This window comes from Teleopsis dalmanni, chromosome 2 (assembly GCF_002237135.1).
Source record: "Teleopsis dalmanni isolate 2A chromosome 2, ASM223713v2, whole genome shotgun sequence".
NCBI classification, from domain to species: Eukaryota; Metazoa; Arthropoda; class Insecta; order Diptera; family Diopsidae; genus Teleopsis; species Teleopsis dalmanni.
In genome coordinates, this window is record NC_051847.1 from 51471019 (window position 1) to 51481783 (window position 10765).

Genomic DNA, 10765 nt, shown 5'->3' on the forward strand with positions numbered 1-10765 from the left:
TAATAAAATCGTGTTATTGTAATTTATTATTGTTACGTCTTTTCTATATTAAAAATATATATTTTGATATATTTGGCTTTTTTATGTTAAATATTAGAGTTGTGCTAGTAATCCTATCTAAAGCAAATAAAAAAATATTTTTTTTACTTTTCATCAAATTAAATTCATAGTTAATAAACTACTAACTAATATCTCTAATTTAAAAATTCCCACCTACCATGTTAACATTGTTGTGTATTATAAAAAACAATATCTTACACTTTTCTTCGTACATTTTCACCTTTACTAAATCTTTCCAAAACTTAAAAAGAGCTTCAAACTACTGAGCTTATTAAGATACATTGAGTAATGCCCGGTGAGAAATTACATTCCGTGTACGTATATATCTTTTACTGAAATTCAGTTCAGTGTCGACCGTAACATTTCGCATACTTTCTGCTTTAGTTTAGATATTTAATGCTGAAAAATAAGATTTATTGTTAGGTCCTTTTTCTTTAACACTTTGTTATCCTGAAGAACAAGTAATAAAGATAAAACGTTGCTTGTGATAAAATTTACGTTTGCCCAGTTGCCCAAATAGCCAAGCATTTTTCATCATTTAGAGCACTTGCGAAAAATGGGATGGCTTCCACTCGATGAAAATCGAAGCAAATGTTAACGATGCAACCGACAGTGCTTCGGACAGTGTTTTCATTTGTATTGAGAATAAATTTAGTTTTTTCCTTAACCATTTTTATTTTTTATTAATGAATATCCAAATGTTATATTAATACAAATTACATACTTCGGGATTTACTTTTTTATAGCAAATATTAGTATTGAAAAGGCAAAATAGAAACAATAAAGTATTTGTTGCATTTTTTATTTCTTTACTTTATTGAAATATTCTACCACAAAAGGTAGTGATAAAGTACCAAATTGGAAGGATTAAAATCAACCTATAGTATACGTTTGCACCTGAAAATTTAATCTCAAACAAGGTTAGATTTAAAATTAAATAAAAAATTTAATATAAAAAAATAAATAAATAAATAGGATATACATGCAACACATTTCTAGTCATATTAATTAAAAAGTTCAAGTTATCTCTTGCCATAAATAATATATAAAACAATTGAAAGATCACAATGCCCATAAGATAGTTTAGTAACATCCTTACTGATTTTACATCTAAGCAATATGTTATATTTGATATAACTACTAGAATATAACTTCTCCCACATCAATACAATTACAGTCAATTTGTTACTGACATATAATCTTCTAGTTTTCAAGTATTTTATAGATTTCTTTTAAAAATTATAAAACAATGTAATTTTCCTTTTTTTAAATTTTTTAGAAAAAAACTATTGTCAATGCACTATAAATTAACTTTTAATACATAATAAGTCTCGAGTCATAATGTAAAATACTCTTAGGAAAAACGCCGATTCACAACTATGCTGCTGTACAATTAATTATCCTATAATTATAGTGTTAACAAATTCTCCTTATAAGGCTCATATTATACAGAAAGTCATAAGCTCGTCAAAATCGAAATTGTTGTTGTTTCGAATGCAAATTATAAAATTGTGAGAGTGAGAGAAAAAACAAAATGTCGGTTCATGAGAGACGAGACTATTTGTTCCTCGTTACTTGTCAAAGCAGTGTTGTTCAGTAATAAATATCAACATTTTTGTCTTTTAGAAGCAAATTATTACAATTTCTATGGCACTTTGCATAACATGCATTTTCTTCATAACCCAAAAGAGCCAATTTTGACCAACTCATGACTTTCTGCATAATGTGGCTCTGAGAAACTGCTTTTCAGAGCTATGGTAAAAAAAGAACACGATTCGATTTTATAATTATTTACATGCCTCAAAATACGATATATCTTTGACAATAAATGATGCAAGTGATTATTAACTGTGAAAGCTTGTTATCTCTGTAATATATGGAATTGATACATGGAATACTTTAGATAAAACAGTTGAAGACTATTAATATTTTGATGAACATTAATGCATCCATTAAATTATATTTAATTCGAAATGAAATAAAATACAAATAAATAGAAACAATTCGAAACTTTAAAGTTTCAGTAAAAACAATTCAACTAATTTCATTGTAAATTACATTCAAAAATTCAGATACTATGCGATAAAATGTATCAATAAACAGTATTTATTTGTTTTGAAATATTTGTAGAAGTTTATATGACTTGTGAAGAATCTATGCGACTGCTACGCAAAGCGAAGACTTTATTAACTATTATTAATTAACTAATAATATTTAATATTAATACTAATTAATTAGTATAAATTAACTATTATAATAAAAAAAATTTCAGTTAAATATTACTACGTTTTTCATATTCCAAATTAAAAATCAAGAATTGTGCTAGTTTTTAGATAAAAAAATAATTTATTTTTTAACAAAAATCGGAGTTAAAGTTTGCGATAAAAGATGCACTAAAATAAAATTTATATAACGTTTTTTTTACTGCATCAAAACTTAAAATGATAATATAGGGCAGAAAAATTGTTGGAATTAAATTTTTTTTATTATAATCTGGTAGATAATTTCATGGTATTTATTTTTTAAATATGATTTCCGGCATATATTTGTATCCGCCGCGACTACGAAACACATAATCGATTCGATCAGTTCAATTTTTGACTACTGTTTGCAATAAATGTGGTGTCAATGATGGCATGAACATTCCACATAGGTTTCAATGCTTTAAGAGTTGCTGATTTGTCGGCATAAACCAAGGACTTAACATAATCCCATAAAAAGTGATCGAGCGGCGTTAAATCGCACGAACGAGGGGTTAACAGGCCAGTTAACAGGATCCCTTCTGATAATAAAGTTGTTACCAATAATATCGCAATAAATTGATTGTTAAGCACGCTGTATGACAAGTTACGCCATCTTGCGTGTGTTGGAACAAAATGTCGTTGATGTTTAAGTGATTCATTTTTAGAAATTGCTGACAGTATGGTTCAATAGCGCTCACCAGTCAGCTTAACGGCAGCTCCTTACTCATTTCGAAAGAAATAAGGACCGATGATGTTACTAACGTGTAAACCGCACCAAATAGTCAATTTTAATGGATATTTGATGGTTTTGAATCGAGAAGAGTAAATATATATTGACTAAACTTATACATTTATATTAACCCATTAATATTACATAGTATCCGAATGTTCAAATGTACAAATGAAGTTACTATACTGTTTTTATACTATATATATATGAAGTTAAAAAAAAGTTGATTTTAAAATAAAATTTTTTTTAATCAAGTCATCTTTTGTTAGAAAAATTTTAAAATATATAAAATGTACATTTTTTTTTAAATAGTTAACATTATTAATTGTGCTTGTATTAATATCTGAGAATTTTTTTAAGATATTTGATTTCATTATAAAATTTCTTTATTTGAATAAATTATTACAAAAATTTTGGCGATATTGACTACTTATACTGTAATAAGAGATAAAAATCTATTTATTCTAAAATACTCTATTAATTTCTTGAATATTTTTTTCTCATATTTTCCAGCTTTCCAACGTTTTGTAAAGAGCTCAGCAAGGCAACCAAATAAGAGAGATCATAGTATGAATTAACTTACAACGTGTAAGTAAATAACTAAATCCTTTGCCATGTTATCTATTTCTGTTAATCCCACGAAATATATGACTGTAATCTGTACACAATAGTTCCTAACATTTTTAAATGGAAAGTAAGTGGATTTAAAAATGTCCATCTTTTATGTTTTTATATATCTAGATTCCAACAATTTAGTAATTTTTCCGTTATTTATGTGAAGTTTAATTCCTAAAATTGATTATTTTCCAAATTCTTAACCAACTTTATTTTAAATCACAAAATTTGACTGGTTAGATTTTTCTACCATATAACAGAAATAAAATGATGGTCCTAGTTTTAACAATGTCAGTTTTATAAGTTACAAACACAACCTTTATTTTTTCAATATCATTATTTGCATCAACAAATCCTGAGGCTTTGAATATTTTGTTCGTTGTAATTTTTAGCCTTTTTGGAGGTTTTATTAATATTAATAAGTTTCATACTACTAGATGATGCCTTAGTGCATACATTGTTTTTATTCATGGTATTCACAGATACATCACCAAATATTTTAGTTTGATCTGAAATGCACTTTGCTCTTGAATATTATTAAAACGGTTAAATGTTATTAGGAAAATCCTTATCGCGCTCAATTCACTTTGTCACATAGTCTTCATGTGGCACACCTAAAAAGTTAAGTATCACTAGCTTATATTACTAATATTAGTACGCCTATTTGGCCACACAGAATATAATTCTTATTAAAAAGTGAATTAATTATTATATTCTAAGATATCAAAAAAAATAACAAAATACTTGAAATTTGAACAACAAAAGTTTTGAGACACTTTGGAGCGTTTGATAAAAAGCCGCGAAGAAATTACTTCTTATTTGACAAGTTCAAAATTGGAAGAATAGTACGTATAGACCAACAATTATATATGAACTTATAAAACCAAAAGATATTTTCAAAAGCAAATGATTTTGAGTATTTGGTGATACATCTCTGTGATTTGAAGATTATAAATCAGAAACACAAGATAAGACGAAACAAAATTTAAAATTTTTAAATTACTGATTATGTACCGTTACTTCTTAAAAACATAAGTGGATGATATGTTTTATTGATATTTTTATTTAATTTTCATTTAATTACAGTTTATTAAAATCATGTTGGTAACGAAACCAAACAAACCCAAGTTGTTTAAACCATCCAACTCTGCTTTTGGTCCTGGTTTACCGCTTAATAGTCTCCCAGGTTGGGAAAATATACCACTGAATTCTAAATTACCTATGCTGAGATGTCCCCAAAATCAAGTTATCTTTACAAAAACAAAGATTGGCAAAACGTTAACATATGTGAGTATATAAAACTAAATAACTTTTAGCACATAAAGCATAAAAATCTTGTTTACAGAATTGTTATAGAGAAAATCAAAATTCACTTATACGGCCAGAGTTTGATATGTCAATCGATTTTACCAAATTAGAGTATAATTCTCTTCATGATCCCCATTTAAAAAACTTTTACTCAAATGAACGAAATTTGATAGTATGTCTAGATATAACTTTAATATTATCATATTATTATTATGATCATATTATTATTATAATTTATTATAATAAATTTTCCAGCGTTTACGTCAAAATGGTGAAATTACTCAAGATAACGATGTGATCTGTAGTTTAAGGGATTTCAATCAATACCGAATGCTACTCTATAAAGTTTGTTCAGGTTATAAAAATGCTCGAATTAGTACCCATGTATGTAAAAATCTGTAGAATTTAACTAAACTTAACTATTTGAATTTTATTTGTATTACCAATTTTTGAACCACAAATAGGATAGTGATGATCGTGATAAGAAACTAATTGAATGTGCCGAATCCATTACTAAACATGATTATATAAATCTTGAGGCCCGAATGCATGGATATACTGAAATTAACACACGTAAAAGTGTTCATATAGATGTGCGTGAGAAACGTTTTGTAAATTTATGGAGTGATGTTTTGAAACGTTTAAAGAGAATAGAGAAACAGCGTCGCTTGGAAAAAGAAGCCATGGAACACCAAAAACTTCTTAAGTTTCTGAAAATGGAACGTATTAAGGAAATTCGTTATGATATATTCAGAAAACGATTAAATAAGCTAAAAAGTCATTTAAAGGATAAAGAAATACGTTTGAAGTTAAATATTAGTAGACGAAAAGCTAAATTACAAAAAATTGCAGATGCTAAAAATGAAAAATCATGGGAACTCCGTTTAAAGCAGCGATTTGAGCAACAGGAGGAACTCAAAGTTAGAACTTTAGCTTTGGCTGCTAAAAAAGCTGCATTTATAAAGGTTCGTATATTTGAATAACGGTCGTTAGTTTTAATGTAATGGAATTGAAAGGTAAGGTGATACTAGAGATCCAATAATATATTTATAAAATTGTTTCACCAACAAATTATAGTCTTGAGCAATGACTTATAGATTCGGTTAGGTGGACACATTAGTTGTATATTCTCTTCATTTAAACTACAATATCCAGTGCATTGCTATATGCTCCTAAAGAAACCCTCTTTCTAAGCTTAGCCACTTGTTGTCGTTGACAAATTATCTTAATGTAATATGAATGTCGATATTTGTTATTTTGTTTTATACATAATGTACTAAATATTTTATTACTTGGCTTAGAATAAGCTTTATATTTATATAGAACGTGTTCCATATTTTCTTCGCTTCTGCACAACTATTACATTTGCAATTTTTAATCTAATTTGCAAGCGTAAAAGAATTTAAATATATATAGTTTACTCCAAACCGACATTTATGTAGTCCACGTTATCTGTCCTAAAATTCCAACTTTTTGTAAATCGAGTATATAAATCTCGACGGCAATGTTTTCTAAGAACTAAATACATAATATATATGTGTTAGAAAATATAATGACTGCATTTTTCGTATGTTTTTTTTTTCCTCTCTTTCTTCAATTTTCTTCTTATTATTCTTTTACCTAGATTAATAACTATAGTACACTATACCTTTTACAAGTATTCTGCACTCCTTAGGGTTTTCTCAATACGCCAAGTGGTTTTAAATGTGTTCTCAACCCATTAAGCCGATGAGATTCCTGACTGTTGTTATTTTTCCATCTAGAAGAAGAACAATTTACAAGTCACTGATTCCAATCTTTGTCATGCTACGAGTACTCCACCACCCCATCATTAAAAATTCATTTGGGCTTTAACATTCATATTTTGTGAGAGCCATAACCCCAATATCTGTTTTTACTTTTGAATATTATTGCTCGTGTAATTGCAAAATTTTTTGATGTCATTTCGTTCCGCTTGTTTATCACAAATTTTTTTTAAAAATATTGTTGTCATTGTTGTCATATTGGGTCATTCTTTTACAACTCGGACACCTTTTTGAACTCATGATCTCCGATTTGGTTAAAATTTTTTTTATGAGCTCCTTTCATAAAATGAATCATTGCAGTTATGATTAAGTAATAATTTACAATTTCATTCAATGCACATACACATATATTATATTAGGACCTATATAAGTAAGATGAGAAAAAAGTAAGTTAAGAGCAGGATTCATTAAAACAAATAAAAAAATCTCAAAATTATTGCATAAAATTATAGAAGTATTAACATTGTCCTATTTTTTTTATTGTAACTAAAAGTTGTATTTTTTACTTAATATATTATTATGATAACCATATGCGGTTAATTATTTAAATTTTTTTAATTTAATTTAATGAAGTAAAATATGCCTTTGAATGTACAGATGTACTGTACTAACACAAAATAAAAACAATCTCTAACTCAAAGCTAATTTACTCATTTTATATGTAATTATTTTCAACATTAGCAGTACGCATTTGTATATAGTTAAAATACATATATCATATTTACTATATGTACAATGCGCATAAAAATTGTGATGTAGATCAAGTCCCTCGGCGAAACTCTGGCAAAATTACTGATCATACAGTGTTAAATAGTCATCAAATTTATTTTTTAATAATAATATCTAATGTTATGTATTAAAATTTAATAGATTCATATGGACAAGTGTAGAGAAAAATGGACTAGGGACCAAGTTAAAATGAAGCTAGCAGCTGAAAAACGAAACAAAAAACTTATGGAAAAATTGTTTGGAATGACAAAGAAAAAAAGGAAGAGGAAAAAGAAGAAGAAGAAGAAAGTACAAAAAGTGGCAGAAGAAAAGCCCCCCTGTCAAGACCAACCGAACAAAGTTTCCCAACAAATTATTGACTCAAATTTAGCTTTAACACTAAATCTTGTACTTGATATGGAAACTAAAAAAGCAATTCCACTAAGTAACGATGATCCAGCATATAAAGCAGCTGAATATGTCTTACGAGAAATTATAAATACTTTTGACAAAGATTTAAGTGATGATAAGAAGGCATATAAAGCTGTTTCAGATCAAATCCAAAAATATATTCAAGAAGCGAAATTAATAGTTTCTAGTGTATGAATTCTAATTAAGCTTTTCATATTTTTGTTTATATAAGAATTATAATTTTTACAGAGAGCAATTAGATTATATGCTTCACTTCGACGTAATGAAAACCGAACAGAATACCGACGTTGTAATGGTGAAGAAAAGACACCTGAACGTCGTTCATTGGCATCGAAATGTGTAGGATTTGAAGAAACACTCCTAACGATTGGAACATCAAGCTATGAACCTCATCCATGTCAAAATATAAAACGATCATCACTGAGAACACCAACACCTGCAGTATGTTATTATGTTCATCTATGTTATTATTATCATCTAATTTATGAAAGACTATAAATTACATATTCACTTATATTAAATAGGGTTCATTAGCGTCGATTGCACTTGGTTCCGATGAAGACATTAAAAAACGAATGAATTTATCACACTTGTCACGTAACGAAATCATTTACATTGAACATATGCTTGTTAAATTTATGAGAGAATTGATCGTCACAATGGATAATAGAGTATTTAATGCCGTTAGGGTACACTTAGAGGGGAAAATTTATGACGTTCGTCGAGACTTGATTAGTAAGATATTTTTAAAAGCCATTATGTTATGTAGTCAGTTTTAACCTTTCATTTTTATATACACCTAATAGATGTGGATGAAAATTTTCTTGTCACAGAAGTAACGCAAGGTATTTTAAAATACGCCAAAGAACCTGAGGATTATGAGGGCACTATAATATTTTGCGCTGATGTGCTTTCCAGCCAAATTGTTTTCTCTCTTCAAAGTAGCATATTACGCATTAAACGTGATCCACGCTGTATTGTAGAACCTGATTGTGAGAGACATCGTGACAATCTCTGCCTGTTTTGTGATTAATAACAATCAATTCGCCTGTGACAAAAAAATTATAAGTAAAAATTATAATTCTAGCAATGAATATTCGTAACCTTTGGATGGAAATTATATTTATATCTAAAAACAATAATCACAATAATATTATTTGTAACATTGAAAGTAAGATAATTTTTTATTTTTTGGTTTTTTTTTAAAGTGCAATTAGTTTCCATCTTTTCATATCCTTAACTTTGAGGCTTTTAAGGGCACTTGCTTTATGATTACAAATAGGAATTTTTTTATAATATAAAAATATCAGTCAATGTAGAAAAAAGATATGTTGAAAATATGCATACTTTTCGGTCTATAGTTCAATACTGTGAGATTATCATAGTAACAGTCTGATTATATTTTATATAGTAAATGCTCGCATGATTTTTGTTACTGCTCTCTCATAGCTGTTACACAATCTCCACGAGCTGCTTCTAGATAGCTTTAATAGTCCGTGCGTAATAACCTGAATATAGTGAAACCTCTCTCATGAGTGTATTGAGTTATGCGAAGGTCCTGCATCCCACTATATAAAACATCCTTGAAAGGAAAAGAAAAAGGAAGCAAGCCTCGGTTTAGGGCACCCCATATTGTTAATTACCCACACAAACGTTATAAGAAACTTGATTTAAAATTGCACCTAGAATGTCCGAACGCTTCATAGAGAAAATGCATCTACTTAGCTTCAATGTTCACAAGATATATTAGCCTGACATTGCTGTTATTCAGGAAATGCAAGCGATGGGACAAGGTTAAGTGAAAAGAGCGAATTATATAATAGATTATAGCTGCCATGCAACACAACAACAAGACTTCAGAGTCGGATATTTAGGCTTAAGCTTAGATGTATCAATTAAAGAATGACTATAATTCATTCTTATTTATGCTAAATTTTTCTACTTTAGATTAATATCTGTACATATCCCAACGAAAGATAAGTATCATGATACCAATGAATCTGTTCTGTGAACAGTATTAACAAGAAAATGAACGCTGTCCCTCTCATGACATCACCAATCTCCTGAACGTCTTGTGACTTACATCATAATTGACAACTGTAAATTTGAAGTTGTGGAAGGTATTGTTTTTCTGGGAAACAGTGTAAAGAAACAAAAAGCAGCCTAGAGATTCAGCAAATAATAACTTCTGTCAAGAGATTTTGATTTGGGCTAAGTCGGTAAATGAGAAATAAGCTTACTATCAACAATCAAAATTCACGCTTTACAAGCCCCTTTAATGCCTGCTCTATTGTAAGAAATAAAGTTTAGACAATAACAGACAGCGACGAGCATCAGACAAAAAAAATTCTTCGGATTATTCTTCGTTGGTACGCGAGTATCAAATTAGATGGAATGATAAACCGTATGCGCTGTACTGTGACATCGACATAGTTAAGCGTATAAAAATTTAATGGCTCCGTTGGCTTTGTCATATCGTATGAATGAATGAAAATACTTCAGCTAGTATGATTCAGCACTTTATCACTGTGTGGAAAACGCTGTACAGGCTGCTTTTAACTTCGTTGGAAGAACTGTATCATTGGTCACTTATGATATAAGTAAGGGCATCAGTACTACCAATTACCACCAGCAAACCACTGAACATGCTGGCTGGCAGAGACTACTGGACGCAGCCAAGGACGACTCACGTTTGTAATGACCAACTGTGTAAACATTTCTGCAAACATTTAAAATTTCAAAATATCATTCGATAAAAAATCATTAATCGCAAATAGTGGGTATGATTCAAATCAACTACTGAAAAACATACGAGTGTATGAATTCATACGAGTAAACTTAAATTAACTTAATTATTTTAAAGT

General features: G+C 28.8%; 2 protein-coding genes across 2 annotated transcripts in view; one reads left to right on the forward strand and one right to left on the reverse strand.

Annotated features, from left to right (window-relative positions):
• The window catches only part of LOC119682433 (SAM50-like protein CG7639), a 246151-nt gene that overhangs the window by 21290 nt on the left and 214096 nt on the right, over nucleotides 1-10765 (reverse strand). The gene's annotated exons all lie outside the window — the stretch shown is intronic.
• LOC119682423 (calponin homology domain-containing protein DDB_G0272472-like) lies at nucleotides 3357-9024 on the forward strand. The gene is made up of 10 exons (XM_038095865.1): nucleotides 3357-3470; nucleotides 3547-3621; nucleotides 4735-4935; nucleotides 4994-5128; nucleotides 5212-5340; nucleotides 5421-5921; nucleotides 7632-8069; nucleotides 8130-8342; nucleotides 8426-8636; nucleotides 8708-9024. The coding sequence occupies exons 3-10, from the start codon at nucleotides 4747-4749 to the stop codon at nucleotides 8932-8934; spliced, it is 2043 nt and encodes a 680-aa protein (XP_037951793.1). The 5' UTR covers nucleotides 3357-3470; nucleotides 3547-3621; nucleotides 4735-4746; the 3' UTR covers nucleotides 8935-9024.

Bases quoted from the DNA above. Each gene is read 5' to 3' on its own strand.
- LOC119682423 (XM_038095865.1), top strand. From the start codon at position 4,747: ATGTTGGTAACGAAACCAAACAAACCCAAGTTGTTTAAACCATCCAAC. The intron at 5,922-7,631 runs GTTCGTATATTT...AAAATTTAATAG, and splicing joins AAAAAGCTGCATTTATAAAG to ATTCATATGGACAAGTGTAG. The intron at 8,637-8,707 runs GTAAGATATTTT...TACACCTAATAG, and splicing joins CGTTCGTCGAGACTTGATTA to ATGTGGATGAAAATTTTCTT.